Below are 23,389 nucleotides of genomic sequence, written 5' to 3' on the forward strand. Positions count from 1 at the left end.
GGAATTGGGTGTGGGTGGGTGTGGGGAACCAATATCATTCATTATGGACTGAACTTGCATTTTTATCAGCATCTCAAACACAGAGAACACTAGATTCTCTCATTACTTTAAATGCTTATTATATAATACTAACTTGATAACTGAGCCTCAGATGAAAACTTTAGTTAGGTAATTGGTGTGTGTGGGAATGTGAGACCTGATATCCTAAGGGAGAAGCTGCAAATAAACCTAAGGTGTGGTTGCTAGAATAACTAAACTGCTTTTAGAATTTAGATGAATCTACCAATTAGAGCTGCACAGGTGCTTTTTGTCAAGCACATTATTTTATGCTACTGAAAGAGAAATGCTGACAATACCGTGGTCTAAAAGTATCAGCCTGTTATGACCAAAACCCTGATGAATCCTTGGTCCTGAGAAATAGCCAGAGTATCATTAAAACCACTGGAGTCACTGAGTGAATGAAATCTTCTGTGATATCCCTTATTAACTTCAGGACTTTTTTCAGGCACAAATAATCTTAGTTCTCTCTGTGTTTCAGAGGATGAATAATTTGGTTCAGCCACAAAAATTTTTAAATATCATTAGTGCTCTGTGAAAACAGAATGTATGATTTGTTCACTGGAATATATCATTTAGCTATCTTTGGCTCTGAACTAATAAACCTACTTTGATAAAATATTTTCCTTCTTGAAATATCATATCATTTCCTCTAAATTTAATTTATTTAGAGGTTTTCTATGTGTCTAAACAAAGTCTCTACTAACATACTAGTGAAGATCTTAAAATACAAGAAACTAGGGACATTTTGGGAGAGAGGACAGATGGATATAAAGCCTCAAGTGAAGACTTCCAAGGTATGTGTGTGTGTGTGTGTGTGTGTGTGTGTGTGTTAGAGAGAGAGATAGGAAGAGGGAGAGACTGTTAGAGATTAAACTTGTGTTTCTCTCCCTGCTTCTGTAGAACAGAAGATCTGGTTCTCTGAGGATGACCCAGAACCACTACATGAATGGTATTTGCTTACATTGATAAAGGTATGGGGTGGGGGTTTAAGAAGTCTCTTATGTTTCAAACTTTGGAACCTCCTCTAAGGTAGTAAAATTCCATAACTAGGAAGGTGAGGTTGAGTTAGCATACTAGATCACTTGATGCAGTGGTGGGGAGTGTGGGTTAGGTCGGGTACTTACCCACTTATAGCCTTACTCCTCATCACTCTGTGCTCTAGTGACTATAATGCAGCCCCAGGGACTGAATTAGCTTCGGCCTTGTGAAAAGCAAGTCCCTTCTCCCCACCCCTGAACTATCTCCCCCACCAGAATTAGTGTTTTGATTCAGAGTTCAGAGCTGGTGACAAATACTTTATTTCCCAAAGGAAGATAAACACATCTTATTTGTGCACTGTCAAGGTTCCGGACTCCATTAAAATCTGATGGGAGTGCAATGAGCTCTGTGTATTATACAAAAGCTCAGCTCCTGGAGAAGAACAAGAACAGCAAGGAAGACATGCAAATGCCACTGGGAGTAGAACTTTAAGCAAAACCAGAAGCTTAGAGGAGGAGGATTTTGTAGACTGAAGGGCTCAAGTGAAGCCCAGAAAGGTGGGTCTGGGGATGAGATAGGGGGTGGTCCTTCAAGGTATCACTCTATTTAAGAAGCTCAGTCAACTGCAGTAAAAATCTTTCAGTAATGCTACATGGCAGCAGACACAGCAGCAAAGGCAGTTCAGGTTGCTGGTTAGACTTCCCTCACTGTGTATGAAGGCAGTTCCCGAGCACTGAACAGGAAGTGGGGGTGTCAGGAGAAGAGCAGTTCTTAGAAATTTCATTCAGTTTTGATTTAATTTGTTGAGATCTGAGAGATACAACCAAATTGTATGCCATTGTGTGCTAGAGAAACTTTCCACAGTTAACAGTTAAATTATTTTTTAGTATTTGTTATAAAATTTCATTTTATGTTAATTTAATTAATGGGCATCATAGCCTCAAGAAACAGAATCCAGAAATTTCTAGGATTTTCTTCTAACTCATACTAACATACAAATTTTGATTCTCTGAGCCAATAGTTTTCAACTTGAACATCTGAAAATGCCACTTGATTAGTAGAAAATAACTTAAAAGACAGGACCTAGAAAGCAAGCACACAGCTCAAAATAAAAAAACAAAAACAACAACAAAAAACACGCCCACAAAACCATCATCACTGCTTCAGGTATTTTCTACTGCAGCCCCATAGTCCTTCTTAAAAATTCTCTCCAAAGGTAAATGTTCACCCCTGAACCAATTTTTATGGATTAAAACCATATTCTTCTGAAAATAAGGCCTGAGATTTATAAATCTCAGATCCCAGGAAAACAATTTAAAGCTATATACACAGAGGAAAATAACGTTTTACAAATTAGAGCTAAAGAATCAAAGATTAGATGTAACTGATTCAACTGAAGCAATAAAGCATTTTCAATCATAAAATAGCTGATTAAATATTATTTAGTGTATGTGTACTACTCTTTTTGGTTTATCCATGGAAAAAAATCAACTTTTTTTATTGAAATGTTCTTTTGCTGTTTAACAATATGCATTTAAAATATGTTCAATGGGTGAATTATGTGCTATACACAGCATGGGATGTAACAATTACTTACCCGGTAGGATGGCTCTCAAATTCTTCTGACCATTGCTCTTGAATATCCTCTGTAGATAGATCTACATCCCGGGTGGTTGCAAAATTGAACTCACTGCCTTCATTTCCATGGAAATAAATGGAGTTCCCATCTGACTGACAGCTATGCTGTAGATAAAAAAAAAAGGAGAGAGAGAGCATGGGGTGGCTGTTGAATTAGTTTTGTAAGTGTATCTGTCTTATTCATATATAATTAGAATTTGTATCAAAGTCATTAGATTACTCCCCTTACAAATGGACTCTCAGATCAAAAGAGAGCTGGATACCTTTTCTATTTTTTTGTTCTTGTTTAATTCAATTACAATTTGCTTCTAACTTATTTCGTTATCAGACAAATGGAGTCAAGAGGGCATTTGAGCTCTGCCAACTCTGGCTTCAGTATGAAACAAGAATAGTTTAATTGAAATAATTTCCTATCTTTACCACAGTCCTTGTTGAACTAAGTGTGATAATGACTTGTCATATATTTTCAATCGTGTGGTTATGGACTAAATCACACTGACCTTTTCAATATTCCACATTTCTGGCTTGCCATTCAAGTCTTTCACATTTTTTTTCTGTAAATGGGATATGAGTAGAATAGCCAGCTAATCAAAACATTGAATATAGAAAAGGTCAAACTAATCCCTGATATAATCATATATTATCAGCTACCTTTTGAGTAAAAGTTTCTGACCATACCTGAGACATTCAAGATGTCCCCAGTGAGAAGCTGGGAATTCACAGTTTGTTTCTCTCAAAAAAAAAACCCAAAAAAACAAAAACCCACACAAAACACTAGCAGTAACCATATGTATCAAAACGTTACATGTCAACATTAATGTAACCACATTACCTAACTTTAAAGAAATAAAAGAACAAGAGTCATATAAATAATAAAAACAAAGAATTTTCTGTAATACTTTTCTTGACCAAACTATTTTTCATCTCAAATTGTCAAAGGCAAGATAACAATTCAGTGTTGAGAAAATGGAGTACTTTAAAAATAGGTTTTTTAGAAGCATTTTTAAATACTTAAAATTTATTTTAAGTTTTTTTAAGTATTTTTAAAAATTCATTTTTGGTAACAAGTCACATATTGACAAATGCTAATAAACTAAAGGTAAAAATTATTTTAAGTTTTATATACTCTTAAAATAGAAATGAGAAAAATAAAATGTATGAAAATGACCAGTTCTGCAGAATAAAGATCCATTTTGCTCCTCACTGCATTCTAGTGCACACAGCTCTAGGAATAAGGTAATAATTTTAAATATTTATTGAAAAATATAATAAATGGTAAATGATACAGCTATGTCTTTCTAAGTAATCACTGTCACTGTCACTGTCATCCCGTTGCTCTTTGATTTGTTCAAGCGGGCACCAGTAACGTCTCTCATTGAGACACTTATTGTTACTGTTTCAACTAATCTTTCATAGAAAACTCATGCAGAAGACATTAAGAAAGGCATTACACTGGAGGTAAGATGTTTATATATTTAATCTCTATCAAAAGATTGTTGTCTAAAAATGTATCAAAGATAGATTTTAATATTAGGAACACAGGTAAAGACTAATGAATGAGAGAGGGTGACAATCACTCTCCAGTTCAGATTTAGATGAACTGGCCTCATGAATGAACTCCATAGGTAGTTTTAAAGGAACAAATAAAAGTCCAAGTTCAAGTTCAAATAAGCAAAATTGGTATTGAAAATTAGACTTAATTATCTTAAACGGCCATCTCTGTTTGAGATTTCAATATTTTCTTGTTACTTATCTTCGAGAACAAGAAAATGATGCGCTCAAAGAAATATTTTGCAATAAAATAGTTATGGCTGGTAAAATCAACTGAGTGAAGAATTAGTGCACTATATTGAAAGTAATTAAAGTTCCCAGAGACTTTAAGTGAGGCTTTGAGTAAGAGTAAATAACTTTTTTCAGAGGTTCAAGTGAGTCAAAGTATATAGTCTTAGAGATATCATTTTACAATACAAGTGGGACACCTTAAATAATACTCTTGTTTTACACGGGTAGGGCATTTGCCTTGCACACGGCCGACCCAGATTCGATTCCCAGCATCCCATATGGTCCCCTGAGCACTGCCAGGATTAATTCCTGAGTGCAGAGCCAGGAGTAACCCCGTGCATCGCTGGGTGTGACCAAAAAAAGCAAAAAACAAAACAAAACAAAACAAAAAAACAAATAATACTCTTGTTTTGGCATACATCAACTGCCTGAGGTGATTTTACATAGCACAATGAATACATATTCTTCAAGGGGGCTAAACTGGGCTAATTATGTGAGATCCCTAACCCACACACAATGGTCAAAACTGGGATTCAATTCATTTAACAGTAAATATAAACTATCAAGTGATGACAAACCCAAAGATACTCTACTAATTCTAATTTTGTAAAGATGACTATTACTGTAGAACAATGATGTCTCTTGATAAAAACACCCACTAAGCTCTAAACAATGATGTACACAATTATCTTCACAGTCTTGAACAACTGTGGCCTATGCTAATTTGGATTCTGACATCAATGCAAATGACACATTAAGTCACTATCCAAGGAACAGCGTACATGTCTATGAATGTGAAAAGAGAAATGACTGTTAAATGTGAAAAGAGCATTATATGCATTCTAATTTAATAATCTATATTAGTTCAGAAAAAAAGAATGGCTCAACTAACATGAAGCAAAGGTAATTGTAGCTAAATATAATTTTTATTATTTACATTTTGGTTCTATTTTAGAATTGTTATTAACTTAAGACTGTTATATATAATTCTGTTTTGCTACTCTTCTAGGATTACTATTATTAGCACATTTCATTATATTTTAATTTGGTGGAGATGGAAAATTTATGTAAAATTTATATAAAATTTTAATAAAATATATAGTATGTTGCTAATTTTAAAATACTATTTAAATAAATAGTATTTTAGAAAACTAGACAAATTATATAGGATTTTTTTGTTCGTTATTTTGCTGTTGCCAAACACATTTGGTAATTTAAGGGAACATCTGTAATCATTGCTCTTGAAAATTAGCTAACAATTATACGTTCTGGTCCATATATTCACATAACTACAATTCACTGTAAATACAATAGTGGCTGGACATGAAATACAAGTAATATTTACCATATCAAGCACGGAGTGAGTAATCTGAGAAAATGAGCTCTCACTTGAAGTGTTAGCCCATTTTCATACTAGTACAATCTGAAACTAGTAGAATTTGTCTTTGACCAGTTTCAATGAATGATCAAATGGTATAGTTCTGGGCTTATTTATTAATCTCCATTTGGGAAGGGGGGGCTCTTCCTTATCAATCTGTAAAAATAGAACAATCCTCAGTACCAAACTTAAATTGATACAAACAGGGACCACCATTTATTAACATCAATGTCAAGTCTACACTGAGACATTCTGATTTTGTTTGTCAAATTTATGAGAGAATCCACCTTTAGCTTTATTTATTCCCCCTTCCCAGATAGACCAATGTCCTTTTGGGTGTGGAAGACGTAGTGCTCTTTGAATATCCTCTTCTCCTCGGTCTTAGTACAAGGATTCCACATCAAAGGAAGGTTGCAGTACAACCCTACAGCATGACTGTCCCTATCAACAGAACTAGTCACTGCTGTGGTGGGCAGCAGGGTCTGCAGAAACACAGGTACTGCGCTTGATTGCTCTGCTCCCCACCAAACTAATGAGAACAAGACAGGATTTCTGACTCCTTAATAGCGAGTAGTGAGTAGTCACCAGTGTTTTCAAGTTTTGAAGTAAAGGTCATATAAGTAAGTTGTGTAATAATGGAGAATGCCTGTAAAATTGGTGAGGGGGTGTGATATGTTTGACACTTGTGAATTCTGAGCCAGGAATGGGTCTACTGAATCTTTCTTCGTTGCTAAGTTTATTATTTGTATTTTGGAGGATAAGGGCCAGTCTAGAATTCTCATGGAAGATTCAGGAGCATGGAAAGGCTGGAGTTTCACATTAATGCTTTTTAAAGAATTAATATAGAAATAGAAATAGAAAATGTAAGTCACAGTTAGTGTCTTACAATTGGTCTTGTTTCCCTGAGGCTCTCCATACTTAAGAGTTTTTGTATGAATGCATTCAAACTTGGACAGCGGTCTCTGCACCTTTGTTTTTATTTTATCTGCATCCTGGCTTTGAATGGGGATTCATTCTGCAGATCCCTCCTTGCGAGGGGTCGCTTGACCTTTCCCATCAATCTAATTCAACTCACTAGCACTTGCGTGAACTGAGATTAAGTTGCATACTAACAATAAAACAATAAAAACCAAAGACCAATCAAGATATTCAGGAATTAAAACTCAGTCACTATCATCCTCTAGAAGTTTGTAGGCAGGAACCAGAAGTTATGCTCAAATGCATTTTATCTAGTGGTTTATGTGGTTTTGTGTGTCATTTAATGCTAGAACTCAGTTTCTCAGGGTTATAATAATGTGAATAATACTATAGACATGCTTATAGAGTAAAAGTAACATATCTGGAAGTATTTAAAAAAATTTTAAGTACTATAATATAACAACTTCTTATTTCCAAATATGTTCTTTTCCTCCAAGTTAACTATTATATTCCATATCCTGAGGACCAGGTGATAGGTAAATGTATAGTATTTAAAATATATTTTTAATTGTTTTAAAACAGCTTAGTCATTTAAATTCTTTGAATCAACTTAAAAGTTGTTAGCTATATGTGAAAGAATATGTGTCACAATACAATGACAGTAACAAACACTGCCAACACATTAATTTATTTTCAGGGCAGATAGAATCAATAATTAGAATGTCTAAAATGCTCCAAATCTTGACAGATTACCAAACATTCTATTAAGATATAAAAACTTAAATAATGTAAGATGTCTGTTGCCACTTTTCTTAAAGACAAACTTGTACTTCACTGAACATCAGTCTATTGTGATAAAAATCCAACATAATATACATTGGCAGATGAATGGATTTCAGGAAAATTGTTCTCAGTGATTTTTAATACCCAGCTATTTTACTCAGAATCTATTCAGATTAATTTATATGCAATAACAATTAAAATCTAAAATCTTTAAGAGAAAAATACTTATCTTTGTGACATATAAACTCATAATAAGAACAAGAATATTCAAAGTTCAGATCTATAGTGAATATAGTAAAAAAGTGTATTAAGTTTTCTTGAGCAAATAGCTATAAGTAAGATGACAACCTAAGACAACAGTATAGGTTGACTAATTTATATTGAATATAGAACAGACAATTAAACATCTATTTTAGTTAAAATAAAGGTGTGAATTCTCCTATTTTATGTCTAGCCCTACTAGAGTATATTAATTATAATTCTTTTTACTTTGTTTCATTAATTTTATTTGAGCAATGACATATTTTCCCCCTAAATGCAAGAATATTTTCAATTTATTTTGCTTGCTCTTTGGGGGAGTCACACCTGCCATTACTAGGGGTCTACTCCTGGATAGGAGCCCAGAGGACCATGTAGTATTGGGGACTGAACCTGGGGCCACAGTACACAAAGCATGTGCTTCAGTCCTCTGAATCATCTCCTGGATCCAGAATTCCTATTTTCAAAAACACTTTAACTCTGTTTCCATTTGTCAACCCAAAATATTTTCTACTTCTATTAAGTAGGTTTCCTTTACTTCAAAAGCAGAACACAGTGTAACTAAGTGACAAGAAATTGCCATTCAGAAAAGCATCAACAGGAAACATCAGTTCAAATTCCTCAATCTACTAAGTCCTTGGCCACAATTCAGGACGGCATTTTTCTAAGGTTGTTCCCCATACTCTGCTGAAATATTAATGGTTTCACCTCTGCACGTGTAAAAGTATGTGTACAGTTTAATTAGATTTTTTATCCAAGATGAACACCAAGGCACCTTTAAATATTCTGTCCCTGGGGTCTAATTGCCCTGTTATTTTTCCCCCCATGTTTCTATAGTCTTACAGTTTCTTTTGTGACAATATACTTTTTGTTGGAATTAAGTATATTGGGCATTTGGGCAATGCCAGCTTGGAGAGAGCTGGTGGCAGATGGAACGAAATCTGCCTGGTATGCCCTCCCTCCACATGAGCAGAGAACCATCCATTTCCTCCATTAAGGAGTTGTCACTCAGCCCACCCAGCTGGAAGACCATTTTTGATAGCCAAGCTGGCTGGTGGCAGACAATTCAGATACAAAGTGCACTTTAAAAGGAAGCTAAAACATCATTTGTAGGAAAATTGAAAATGCATGGCTTCCACCACAGCCAATTTTTTAATGACTGTAATATTTTAAGTGATTATTTTTGCCACTTCAGATTGCTCCTTAGAGAGGAGAGATTTTTTAATTAAAATCTAAGCAACGCAAACAGATGAGATATGGAGAGCAGAGGAAAGAGAAATAAGATGAATAAAATTAATTAAAATGGCATTGTTGGCAGAGTCATAAATTAGCCACAGCCTGGATGGAAATAAAATATATTGGTATAGGAGTTTCTGGATTAAAATGAGATGTGTGATTCAGCTATTGTGAAGCAATAGACTTATAGTCTACAAATCATTGTGTTTTCTAAGCCTTTCACTATGCTATAGCTATTATCATGCACTTATTTCCTACATCCTGGTTCAATGATCTTTAAAGATACAGACTTTGCCATGATCGAAAAAAATTAAACTGGGGAGAGAATGATTTCTCTCATGAGGCAAAATGAATTTCTGTCATTTTCCATGCATTCAGTTTCTAGGTAATTTAATGCCAGCTAAAAAGCTGAAAACTTGGCTATGAACACAGTCCAGGTGCTGTAGGTCTGAAGTGCATTTTCTCTAGTCAACACAATAGATTCAACCTTGGTGACTGAATTTTAGGGAGCTTAAAGAGTATTTATTTCTCATTATTTTCTGAATTCATTAAACATCCCCACTTGAACCACTTGTACTAAGATTCATAAAGATTCCATTTATGGTATATTTTATGACAAGTGTATAATTATCTGGCAATAGTGATGACAACTTTAAAATGGCAATAGTGACAGATTTGGATTGGATTAATGAGAGGAAGAATAGCAGTGTAAAATTCCACAGGGCCATTGTTAACCTTGTGTATAAGGATAAACTTGACTTTCACAGTGGATGAGGCTTTCAGGTTTCTCTGTGCTCAGAGAAAATCAGGAAGAGAGCAGGAGAGTGCAGGATACTGAGGAATATTAGGGCCAAGCTTTAGAACAAGAAATATTTGGCTTGAGAAATTGAAGTTTGATTTGTAGGCACCCATTTGACCTCTCAGACTGTTTTTCCATCTGTAAAACAGAGGTAATTGTAAGAATTAGATGAGCTATTTTAAGGTACCATATCTACTCTAAAACATGGTGAATCTTAGGAAATCGGTGCAAATACTCTCCTTTTTTGCCTGCATCTTCATTCATTCATTTAACAAACCTTTCCTTAATGAATGTCATTATGCAAGTTATTGTGTGCTATGCTGGGTACAAAGATGAGAGAAACTTATTATATTTATGATGTTCATAAAGTATAAAATTAATTTTGCTTATTGAATATAGTGTTAACATAATCAGTGATTAAATGTGTCAGCTTCAGACCAAGAACAAAAAGAAGGTGCAATACGCACACAGGCTCTGGAGGCTTATTTGAATGATTACATTCAGTAAAATTTATCAGAATCATCTGTTCCCATATTATTGTCACTCTTGCATTGGCGATTTGGCTTGATTCCATGTTTTACTTATACTCTTCCACATTAATTACTGAACAAATAGGCCATGTCGGGTGGGAATTGTGAAAAGCACACTACTTATGTTTAACCCCTCATCCCCAAAGTATTCTTATTAGTTTAATAAATTATATTCTGGCTCATTCTATGATATCATGTACCCACCTCTTGGGGGGAACATGACAATAAGAGCAATGCAATCCAGAGTGAAGAACATCCCAAGCAAAGGGAATTTAGGTAGACAGCATGCAATTAACCATGCTGGAATCTGGCCAGGAAATCATAGTTAACATTCCGATTCTTAATGGGAAAGGACATGGGAACATGAACTAGCCACAAGTCGTACTGAGCTTAGGTTTATCCTCATTAGAAAGCTAGTGCTCAAATCCCTCAAGTTACAGACCAGTTTCCAGTAGAGCGATTTGTAAAGCATATATTTGAAAAATCACATCTGATTTCTTTCTATTTTCCCTTATGTCCTATGGGAAAAAGGTCATTGAATGGATTTTTTTTCTAGATGTCCAATTTCTGGAAAATAACACAATTATAGTAAGCAAGTATTGCTGCTGTGCCGAAAGATTATTTCCCTCCAAAGTATATTTTAAAATGAATTCTGTTTTGAGTGTGATCAGCCCTTTCACAACTTGTTTTTGTTTTTGCATTAGCCTCAATTTGTGTTAAGACTTTACATTTTTCAGACAAATTAATTTCTAGTTTTAAAGTAATCTGAACACAATGACATTTCCCCTGCTACTACTGAATTTGCAAAATTCAATGATATTTAATAATTTATGACAATAGCATTTGATAGGTAATAGCAGAATCTCAAAATGAAAGACCCAATTCCTATTCAGAACTGTAGATCTGCCTTGTGTCTACTGGGTCAAAGAATATTGTAAACATGAGCTACAAAAAATTAATAGATTTTCTTATTCTAACTTGCTGCTTCCCTTTAAAGTGTTGTTGATTTACTTAACAGTTACTGTCTTCTTAAGGTATTTTGGCATTTGTTAAACTAGGAAAATTGATATTTATCAATATCAAATGAGGTAAAAGAAAAGCAATCTGTTTAACTAGAAGCACTACAAGAAGATATTAAGATAGAACCCTTCTAATTTGCTATCCTTAGTTACTTTATGTCTTTGTCATAAATTTGCAAATTTTAACAAATACTTTTAAAAGGATATTTTAAAATACTTTTAAAAGATGTGATCAAATCATGCCCTGTCCTAAAGGCAAATCTTTGTAACAGAATCTGATGTTTAGCATTGATTTACTCTCAGTACATGCTGACATAAAAGTGCAGGAGTCATTGGAAATTCTTTGCTAGTCATACAATGAAGTTAGACAATAGGAAATAATAATAATAATAATAATAATAATAATAGTAATAATAAAGATTAGCAGGCACAGACAGCAACTGGAGTGGTAAGATTTCTTTAAAATAAAAAAAGACATGGAATAGTATATATCTCACAGTGATCTGCATTTAATCTGTGGGTCAATTCCAGAGTTGACAGAGCCAGTGATTTATGCTTCTGCAAGGTGAGGGGAACCAGGCTTGCTGAGTAGATACACACATTTATTAATGGTGAAGCAAATGCTGCCTAATACATACCAACACTCAGATATCGAAAAATTATGCATCCTTCATGCTTTCAAACTACAAATTTTGGCAGGCACCAAAGGTGGGAGTACATAATCAAACTGATAATTCTGTTTGACCAACATTCAATTCGTGGTGCACTGAGCCATTTGGAAACCCTGCTTACCACACTATTGAAAAAAAAAGAGGAAAACAAAGAACAAAAATAAAACTAAAAATGTGCCCAATTTTTTTCCAAATAATTTATTCCTGGGTGCTGTTCTGAACATTTTACTAATCCTTGTAGATAGTGAGTCATGGAAAGCAGGTAATTGCCAAGCTTCTAGTAGCTTCTATTTAGTTGTTTTTTTTTTTAACTTTAAATCAAGGGTATCCTCAGATTGAGGATATAGTTTTGAGGAACCAGAAAGAGATGACTGATTAACATGTACAGATATTTCAGGAATGACTAAGGGAAACTGAACACTTATACTAAGCATTCAGGGTCTGTACAGATTTATATACTGTACCTAGAGAACTTGGGTAACTGCCTTCTTTGTAGTTTTAGTGCCTATAAAGCACTTGTAGAATGACATTATTGTCATCACTACTGTTACAAATAATGCCATTACTATTATGTATCCTAACAATTATTCTTATTTGTTTTGGGGGATACACTTGGTGGTGTTTCGGTGATACTCCAACCTCTGTGCTTTGTACTTCATGGAACCATGCAGAAGTAGGGACTGAACTTGGGCCGTCCATATGCATGACATGCTCTAGGCTTATTTATTCCTCGTCAGCCCTAATATTATTATTACTATCTAGTATCTATGCTAATGTAAATTCACTTCCTAGATGAGACTCCTACCAGGTAAAGTGCTTAATATCTGATATTTTTGTCTTAAATGAAAGGGGCCAATGATATCAAGTTAATTTTCCTTAACCTTTGAAGGTAGAACCAAGACCAGTCTCAGACCTGGGCTGCCAGAAGTTTCCCTGAGATAATTCATAACCCAAGTTCAGACTGGATTTCTGTGCAATTTTTTTCTTAAAAATGGCATAAACACTCAGTCACCTGATAAAGAGATGCCATGGGACAGTGGCCATGGCAGCAAGACTCACATTTGCAAATGAGGAACCAGCAGAATATGATCTGCATGTTAAAAGTAGGAACATCACAGCTGCTTCTCCTGGAAGGGAGCATAAAATGAGGCTCCCATAACCATGCCACCGGACTTTGTGCCAGGCTGTTTTCGCTTGGGGTGCCCCAGAGAGGGGCGGGTGAGAGCCCTCCCCACCTCAAGGGACCCAGCCCTGGAAGCAGACCTCCACAACCCAACCACTGCCACACTCCAAGCTGCTTTCCACACGTTTGGGCCAAACTTCACACATGAGTTAAGTCCCACGAAACCCAGGTAATGTGGAACTTTTTGACCTAGGCTCTGGGCTCACTGGCACCCGGAAGCAGTGAACATATTCCTGGACTACACAGCTGCAAAAGTGGCCACACAACAGATCATACGACACTCCTTACTCATTTTCCATAATTACCACACCATATTTGATGGGGTTCAGTCAGTAGGCAACAAATTACAGAGGGAAATATATATATATATATGCCTATATACATATTTTCAGATATATATGCCAAAGCTCATATTACCTAAATTTTAACATGTTAGTGATATCCTATAGAATGTCTTAATGGCTCCTTCTGCCAAAACAGAACAATCTTCACACTGTTTTCTATATGAACACTTTTGTAAGCATGTTCAGCAGCTCTTCATAACAAACAATACAAAATATATTCTTTCATTTGTGTTTTGGTACAGGGCTTGGGGCTTGGGATGGAAATATCCCAAATTTGGTGGTGGGAAGGTATAATGGTGGTGGGATTGGTGTTTTTTTCTTTTTTTTTCTTTTTTGGGTCACACCTGGCGATGCACAGGGGTTACTCCTGGCAGTGCTCAGGGGACCCTATGGGATGCTGGGAATTGAACCCGGGTCGACCACATGCAAGGCAAACGCCCTACCCACTGTGCTTTTGCTCCAGCCCCAGGATTTGTGTTTGAATATTAATTGTAATCAAATATTGTGAAGTAACTCATAAAATAAATAAATTAATTTTAAAAAGTAGGAACAACTGGCACACAGATAACAAAACTTATCCAGAAATCATATACAAAAAAAAGCATGCAATATTCTATGAAAAAAGGCAAAAATTATGTAACCTATAAAACAGATGATTCAATATAGAATAGGTTTCAGGCTCTGCATTGCTGAGTCCATGTACTCTTACAGGGAGACTGCTAAGGAGGGGCGTGCTTTGGGGAGCTTTCTGACTTGGAGCAATATATATATATATATATATAGGCATTCAGATCTCCACTTACTTGACTGTGAACAAACGGCTACATAGGGATTCACAGGAAATAAAAGAAGCCATCATATTTCTACCATATGAGTAAGTTCTCCACAAAAACATTTAAGATGAGTCAGGCAAGGCCATGAAATAAATATTATTTCTCTTAGGAGAAATGATAAGATATATAGATGGCTATAGAGAAAGAATGTATTAAGTCTATAACCCTTTTAATCCGACCTGAGCTTACTAACTCCAAATAAAAAGCACAACAAATGTAAGTGCAAGTTTAACATTATAAGGTGTTATCATTATACATCTATTTCTATTAAGTATGAACAGGCCAACATATAGTAAAGGGTTTCTAATAATCCAAGGCAGATTTAAATAGCCACCTATAATTGCAATTGTAAAGGCCACAAAAACTCTTTAAGCTAATTACTTCGTTTGATTTTATGTGATTTTGCACTCCTTGAGATAAACTATTACAAGCTCAGATGGAGTAAATGGAATATTCCTAAAGAAATGGGAAAAAGGAAATGAAGGAGAACACAGATTGTGAATACCCATGACTCATTTTAATCTTTCAGATTTGGTCTTCCACACTCAAACATTATTTTCTAGATCATTAGCTGGCCATTTTATATACTTATGATGCTGTAGCTCCTTTTTAAATGATAAGTAGCCCTTAAAATATATATTTTGTTTATAGTGAAATAGTGAAAACTATTTTAAGTAGCTTCAATTACATGAATGGCCAACATAGTTCTTCCTTCCTTCCTTCCTTCCTTCCTTCCTTCCTTCCTTCCTTCCTTCCTTCCTTCCTTCCTTCCTTCCTTCCTTCCTTCCTTCCTTCCTTCCTTCCTTCCTTCCTTCCTTCTTTCCTCTGTTCTCAGAGCTCTCTGTTGGCTCTGCATTTGGGGGTATAACTCCTGATGTGTGTCAGGTTACAAAAGAGAAGTGCTCTACTTGTACTATCTCTCTAGAGTACAAGTGCTCTACTTGTACTATTTTTCTTTGATATGTATGAGGAATATATGTGTCTAATATAATCAATTTAATGCATTTTACTTTTTTTGTGACTCTAATGACATATGAGGCTGAAGATGTGTGAAATCTCTACTTTCCTCTCACACAATAATATTTTCTCTCACAGAATTGAACCATCAGGTTAATCCTTTGCTTTCTATTAACTCATTCTATATTTGCTTCCTTTACAAAGTCTATTTGTTCCCAAAGTTTTCAATAAAAAGAAGCACTTATTAAGTCCTTTCTATGTGCTGGAAACTGTTATACTGATTTTCACCTTCTTACCTAATAATCACAAAATGAGGAGGAAACTACTATTATTCTTATTATAGGTGAGGACACTGAGAAACTGAAAGTCTAAATGACCATGTAGCTAATAAGTGGCAGAGCCGAGATTTCAATCCAAACAGTGAAGCCATTTTCTTATCAGCCATGCTTTATCCTATCCCAGTCACAATATTCTCAGCTCCCTTTCATTTGTCACTAGATAGAAAACTTCTCTTTCCCTCCATAAAACAGATCTTGTTTTTCCTTTCCCAGATTTTTATCCATTTACTTAACAGCTACCAACAATCTCTCATGTGTCAAACACTGAGGATTCAAAACTGATTGACTTGGTCTTTGAGCTTAAGAAGCTAGAGTACTAAAAGAGTAGACAGAAACATGAATCAGCATAAAGCAATGCTTTATATAGAAGCATGTATACAGGAAAACAATGATAAAAACTAGTTTAGTATCAGTTTTGGTTGAATTGCCGATAAAAACCACTGAGAACCATCCACATTACAAATATGTCCAGGTAAAAGGACAGAGCATACAAAGTGGTAAAATGGCTCAGTAATTCACTCAGAAGCTTTAAGTTCATGTGGGTGGGCTTGGACAGCGTAGAGATTTTAGAAGGCTGTTGAGGAGAGTGAGTCCCACCCTATCAGAGAAAGAGATTTTCCTTACCTCCAGCCTAGTGTACAGGAGTTCTGGAATACCACATACAGGGCACACTGTGTGGGCATGAATTAGAAGAGCTCAAGAGGTGCCTGGCAGGCATCTCAGTAACAAGTGGAAACCATAGGCAATAAACTCTTCCTCTCTTCTCCCAATGATGAACTCAAGATGAATGCTTGCCCCAGGCTAGGCTTGAGTCCATGTGCACACAATAGATTAGTTTACCCAAGATTCAACTCCAAGAGCCCCCTTGAAGGGAAAGGAACTCTCAGCAGAAAAAGATTGCAATAATTAGTCACAGGCCAATGACAAGGAATGGAAGCAAACACAGCCAGACAGATACAGTGGGGAACTTGAGGTGAGAGTTTCTACATCTGCCGAGGAGTAGAGATATTTCCAAGGAGCTTACGGTAGATTCAAGAAAGAGCCAGATTTGATCATTTGTCATTCTGAGGGATTGAGCAATTCTGGGTCACAATAATATCTGCCTCTGGTTCTTCTTGGTCTGGCTTTTAGCCTCAGAGAGTTCAGAGTCTAATACTTGGTGGGGGTCACGAAGCGGGATAAGGAGCAAACCTTAATCTGGGGAGAAGCTATGAATGAAGTATGGCGTTTTCTCTGTGCTGGTAACTACAGTTAATTAGAGTTGCTATTAAAAACTAGGCTTTGGGGAAATTGAGAAGACTGGATGACCTTTTTGGTCCACAGCAGCCCCGGAACCTGCCCTTGGGCAGAGGGTGGAGTGAAAGAAGCTGTCAGAGTGGAGGTCACAGGAAAAGGATGAATGTGTTTTCCATCGCCAGCCCTCACTCCAGGCTCTACTTATTCAACCCAATGGTTATATACCATGAATAACCCCTCTTTTGTACTATCTTTGGTTCTAACATCTTTGTCATAGGCAATCTGCTACCATCACACTGTTGATTTGCTTTATCATCTCATTACCTCCTCCACTTCACTTTCAGTGTAGGGAACTGCAAATGGACACTCTCTCCCTACGGAAAATATTTTAATACTCATATTTCTTTAAGTTCACTTTGCACACACTTTGCCTGTGGTGCTCGCTAAGGTATGGAAACTGAACTGTGGCATTGGGAACTCACAAATGCAGAGACATCATGACTGCACTCATCATGTGGGAAATATTTTAATATTTATATCTCTTTAAGTAAGTTCACTTTGCACACACTTTGCCTGTGGTGCTCACTAGGGAATGGACACTCAACTGTGCTGTTGGGAAATCACAAACGCAGAGCTATCAGGACTGCACTCAGCATGTGGGGTGCATAAGGGGCGAACACTTGGCCTCATTCTGCCAGGCAGGTGAACTACTGCTAAACCATATCCCTGGGTCCTAGCAACCAACTTCTGAGGGTAGAGCAGTCACTAGGACTGAAAAAAACAAGTAAATTGTTACAAAGTGGAAGAGAGGTAAGCAGCCAGTGTTTGATCTGCACTTTCTAAGTTCAAATGTCTAAAAATCAGTCATATGAAAAATTGGATGTGTGATACAAATGGAACAGAGCTGGAATAATATCAAGAAATAAAAAAAGACAAATAAGAAAACATCACAGATCTTTTAACCTTTTGCTAAAGAGAGAGAGAAAAAAGAAAATTCCAAATAGTTTAACAAAGAGGGTTTGGGAAAATATATGGGACACACAGGAAGTATGTCAGTCTATATGACATATAGACTGCCATGAGCAACAGCTAAGTCAGGTAGTGATTGAGATCAAGTGATCTGAAGTCAGACTCCAGTATCTGAATCCTAGCTCTGACGCTGCTGAGAAGTATAAATTTGCATAAGTTACTCAATTCCCCTAGGTTCTCTTTCTACATGGGTAAAAATGGAGTTGATATACTACCTTCTTTATAGGTGTAAACGGACCAAATTTACATTAGATGATTAATATCCTGTGTGTAGGTGAGTACATACATACCTGCAACCGTAAATGGCAAGAATAATAAGTGCTCAATTAAAAAAAATTAATCTATTCCTACTATGCTGAAAAGGATCTTCTGTGCTTGCAAATTTTTCCTCGAATAAACTACTTTGTAACTGAACACCCTTTCTTGGCTCTGATTAAAATCACATTTGGTTAACTGTAAACATCTTGGAGAATTTTAATAAACACAAAAAAGATATGAAATTTGAACAAACAAGATTCAAAGTAATGCAATGATCAAAACATTTTCTGAAACATACAGGAACACTGAGATATACTTTCTGGTTGATAAAATTCAGTTTTTATGTCAGAGAACACCAAGAAACAGCATTTGATAAAGAATTTGCATAGAGTTTAAATGAAAAGATTTTTCTCCTGGACTACAAATCATTTGGCAAGAGCAATGTTTCCCCCCGTGATTGGATATTTGAGCCAGAAAGTATTTGAGCCAGTCACTGTCACTGTCATCTTGTTGCTCATCAATTTGCTGAAGCGGGCACCAGTAACGTCTCCATTGTGAGACTTGTTGTTACTGGTTTTGGCATATTGAATACTCCACGGGAGCTTGCCAGGCTCTGCTGTGCAGGCTAGATACTCTCGGTAGCTTGCCAGGCTCTCCGAGAGGGGTGGAGGAATCAAACCCGGGTCAGCTGTGTGCAAGGCAAGCGCCCTACCTGTTATGCTATCGCTCCAGCCCAAAGTGAAAGAGTGGTCATATAAATAGGTCTAAAAGACAGTGTAAAATTATTTTTGCATTACCTGCGTTTTTAAAAGAAAAATCATAGAAATTTTTTCTCACTGATAACCAAGACAAGTATAAAGATAGAAATGATTACTACAATGCTTTTTTTTTTTTTTAAGTAAGCTTAGGTCAGTGAACAAATCTCAAATATGTACTGGCAATCTTATGAGTAAGAAGAGGAACCACAAGGCAAAAGTATTTAACACACAAAGTTGTAATTTAATTAAAATTACCACTGAAGCAAAACCACATTTCATGCATTTTTATCACGGGCAGTACCAAAGTGCACTGCATTAAAAAGCCAAATAGCTAATTAAATTAGTATAATGATCTGCAAAACGAGGCATAAAAAAGTAAACTTATGTAGTAAAGGGCACTGAGATCAAATGATAAACGACTATCATGGGAAAAGATATGGATCCCAGGCCCCGAGGTCTCCATGTGTTTCCTGAGCTTATGAATCTTCTTGGTAATGCTGAACAATGACAGCAGGAATCCTTGAACCAAGTGACAGGAAACTATGATGTGGAGTATCTCTATAGAATTTCTTTCCTACACCTGCGCCCTTCTATATGAAGGGAATTCAGGCACTCTCTTTAAGTGGACTTTTGTCAAAATTTATTTTCAAGAAGTTTTGTTTTCTCCTCACAGCAAGCATAGATGTTTAATCCTAAAGCCAGTCAATTGGTGTGATTTCATCAGACCTAAGCCAAATGTCTAGAGTTTAGTGTTTTTGGGGCATGTCAGAGGTTTTCTAAATTGTCTTGAAACTTCTTTTAGAATTCAAATAAATTATTATGAGGAGGTGAATACCTTAGATCTTTGTATTCTATTCATTTCTCCTCCTGTGAATTCATTCCCATGCAGCACAACTCTGCATCAGAGTAACATTAAAGGATTCTCTAAGCTGTATTTGTACCTTATTTTCATCTCCTGAGAATTTGAGAGTGTTTAGCTGAATATTCAGGTCATTTTTTAATATAAATTAATTTATTGAATCACCATGAGAACAGTTACAAAGCTTTTGGGTTTAAGTCTCAGTCATACAATAATGAAACACCTGTCCCTTCACCAGTGCACATTTCCACCACCAAAATCTTCAGTATGCCCCCCGTCCCACAGCCCCCCAACCTGTGTAGTAGATGATTTCCACATTAATCTCTTCACACCTTTATTACATTCAATATTTCAACAACAGACCCACATTATTATTTGGGAATTCCCCCCAACACTCAGACTGCGGAGAAGGCAATATTAGACAATTTGTTTTCTATTGCTGATTATGAATAGCATATGATGTTTTGGAATTCTGAAATTTTAATAATTACACCTGGAGGGATTTCTGCCAAAAGTTGCTGGGTTCTGATATTCGTTTGTGAGTCTCTGGGATCATGGCCATTAAGCAGCTTGATCAGTAGCTGGAGGGACCGTTCGTGGGCGGTGACTCAGGGACTCCTCAGGTCATTTTTTATGTTGCTTGTATACACTTTTTTTTTAATCTCAAACACTTTGTAGGCAGACAATCCCATGATTTCAGTTTAAATGAAATTGATAACTGCCTTTCAAGATGCTGATAACTACCAAATTTGGATATGATTTATCACATTCATCAAACATTCTAAACCCACTAAGTATTTCCACTAGTTTGCCTCTAGATTATTGAGATCAGTATGTCCAAAGTGGATTCATCTATACGTGCAAACCAATGTATTCCTTCATTCTACACCAGTGGCATCACTGTCTGTCCAACTGTGTTCAACGCCTATCACTGCTTCATCATCTTAACCATGCCCCAACCTTTTCTATTTCCTCTGCAAAAATCTTCTGAAAATTCACACCTACTTTTCATCTTCTTCCCCATAATTCAAACAGCGCAATCTCCCACAAAACTATGGTTTCCATGCTTACAGTATTACCCATTCATTCCATTTTCAATCTTCAAAGGGATATTTCAAAGATCAAATAATACTGGCCTTGAAGTAAAGTCCTTCACTGATTCCCTTTCAGATCATAAACTCAACATTAGCATGCAAGACCTTTAAGTTCTTGCCACAAACCCCATCCAGACTTAACCACCACAGCTCATCATAACAGTCTCAATTCTAAATCTGTTAGGTAACTATTTGAACACTGTCTAAGACCTCTGGTTTGCTAGATAAACTGTTACTCCTGTCTGGCTCCAAGTTACCATCCAGTATGCATGGATGCCCTGCTCTACACAGACTTCTTAATTTCTCAAGTCTGGATTTTGTACTGTATGTTGGATTTATACAGCTCTTTAAAGTTTCCCAGCACACCACAATTCCGTTTTGTATTTGCATGCTGACATGTCCAATTGCCCAACTAATTGGATAGCATGTGAAGTGAAGAAACATGTCTTTTATGGTTCTGCCCTGCACTTGGTGCAGTATATCCTCAAAAAAACCTTGTTCAAACAGTGAACAAATAAATTATTAGTATTAACAACTTTCCAAGGGTAAGTAAGAATGTTGCTTTTTTCTTTAGTGATTTTTATAAAATAGTTATCCTTGAACAATTTGATAAACTAAATTTTAGTTTCTAGAAGGAGGAGAAGGAAAAAAAGAGAAAGCAAACCTTTACTGTAGCTCCTGGGAAGAAAAGCCAGTTGCCCGTGTCTACTGGATCAAGACTATCTTCTAAGATGACTTGTCTGTGAGCTGAATTGATGACGAGGATGTTGTCTAAGGCCCAGCAGGCTTCATACACTTCACCTACACGAAGATTTTCCTGCTTCCATTGAAACTGAACATTCTCTCCTTTGGCATCTTCAGGGAGGTAGAGGATATGGATGATTGTACTGACATTGGAAGGGGCTCTGGAACATAGGGTGAGACAGGAATGTGTAAGGTATAATTGATGCTGCAATAAAGTTCAATCATGCCCACTTTTCATTTGTTATAAATCAACGTCATGTCTTAAGATTATAGTTTCATTAACTATTCGACAAATATAATCTGCAATCGATAAATTGTTTAATGTGTACAGTTTAGTAAGATGTATACAATGATGGAAGATTAAATATTGAATGCCTTTAACAGTTTTTTCTTTTAAGAGAGCTTTACAAGAGGAATGTGCGTATGCAATTACCCCTATAAAGAAATCAAAGAATATTCAGGATGGCCTGGGAATACAGGAGAAAACTACTCATCTTACTTAAAAACAAAGAAAGAAAAACTGGACAATCTTTATTCTTACTGCTGACCCTTTCCTAAATTTTTTTCTTCAATTAGAGATTATTATATGTTAGGTTCCATAATTAGTCTTTACATAATAGTTATTTTTATTTCAAGTAATCAAATACATTTTGATTGTTTAGTCTGCATAAAATGTGATATTTGCTATGTGAGTTCAATATGCTTATTAAGAATTATTTAAAAATTCATGTTTATCAATCTTTAAAATATAATATAAGACAATAATTTGACTTTTATATTTTGTCTTTCAGAACTTAAACTCTTTCTATTATATAATAAATATTTTATTAAAATTTTACTCTAACTAAGTAGAAACCTGCTATAGCAAAAATGATTGCTGTCGGCAAGATTAAAAGTGGCACTAAAATGCAAACTAGTAGTACCCTTGACTGACTATAAATCAGTTTTGAAAGATCTAGGGAAAAGACATAGTTCTTATTCATCAGGTGAAGCACATATATATTCGTAGAAGTGTCAGTGTAGGTTATAGATGGCGTACCTTACCTTTGGGGGTAGTCAGTGGGTCTTTTCTTTTAAAATATGTTATGATGATTATGTTTTTCATTTTAAAAGGATTTTAAAGCAACAAAAATTATATATTTTAGTTTTAAGAAGTAATTAAAATTAAGTTCACACTGATCACTAATAGTAAGCACAAATGAATGAAAGTTGTTTCGTGGCTTGAAAGTGAAAGTCTGATTTAGTTTTTAAAAATTCCATGCAGAGGCTGGAGTGACAGTGGTGTAGGGCATTTGCCTAACTGACCCAGACTTGATCCTTGGCACCCGATATCGTCCTCTGAGTCTCCCAGGAGTGATCCCTGAGCACGGAGTCAGGAGTAAGCCCTAAGTACCACTGGGTATGGTTCCAACTCTCCCACTCCTCCACCCCCAATCAATATAATTACTGAATTATGTGCTTTTTATGCTACATAAATACACGAATAGAGTGTTCGCCATGTCAAAATCATTCAGTTTTGTTTCCCATCAAGAAAGAGCTACTATAACTTACCTAAACCATATTAAGTAATTCTTAGAGAAAATGTATGAATATATTTTTTCAATATTACACTGCTTTCTTATATTATGGCCACTTATATTAATAATTATTTTATATGAATATACTTTCATATTAACAACTATATCACTGTATCACTGTCATCTCGT

At 35.8% G+C, this 23,389-nt stretch overlaps 1 protein-coding gene across 3 annotated transcripts in view; it reads right to left on the reverse strand.

Annotated features, from left to right (window-relative positions):
• RELN (reelin) overlaps positions 1-23,389 on the reverse strand; it is a 530,126-nt gene that overhangs the window by 209,447 nt on the left and 297,290 nt on the right. For all 3 annotated transcript variants that reach the window (XM_055133703.1, XM_055133707.1, XM_055133712.1), the window contains exons 10-11: positions 21,604-21,844; positions 2,636-2,781 (exon numbers count right to left, since the gene is read on the reverse strand). In XM_055133703.1, coding sequence (XP_054989678.1) covers positions 2,636-2,781; positions 21,604-21,844 — 387 coding nt within the window. The remainder of the gene's footprint in view (positions 1-2,635; positions 2,782-21,603; positions 21,845-23,389) is intronic.

The sequence above is a fragment of the Sorex araneus genome, chromosome 1, assembly GCF_027595985.1.
Source record: "Sorex araneus isolate mSorAra2 chromosome 1, mSorAra2.pri, whole genome shotgun sequence".
NCBI lineage: Eukaryota > Metazoa > Chordata > Mammalia > Eulipotyphla > Soricidae > Sorex > Sorex araneus.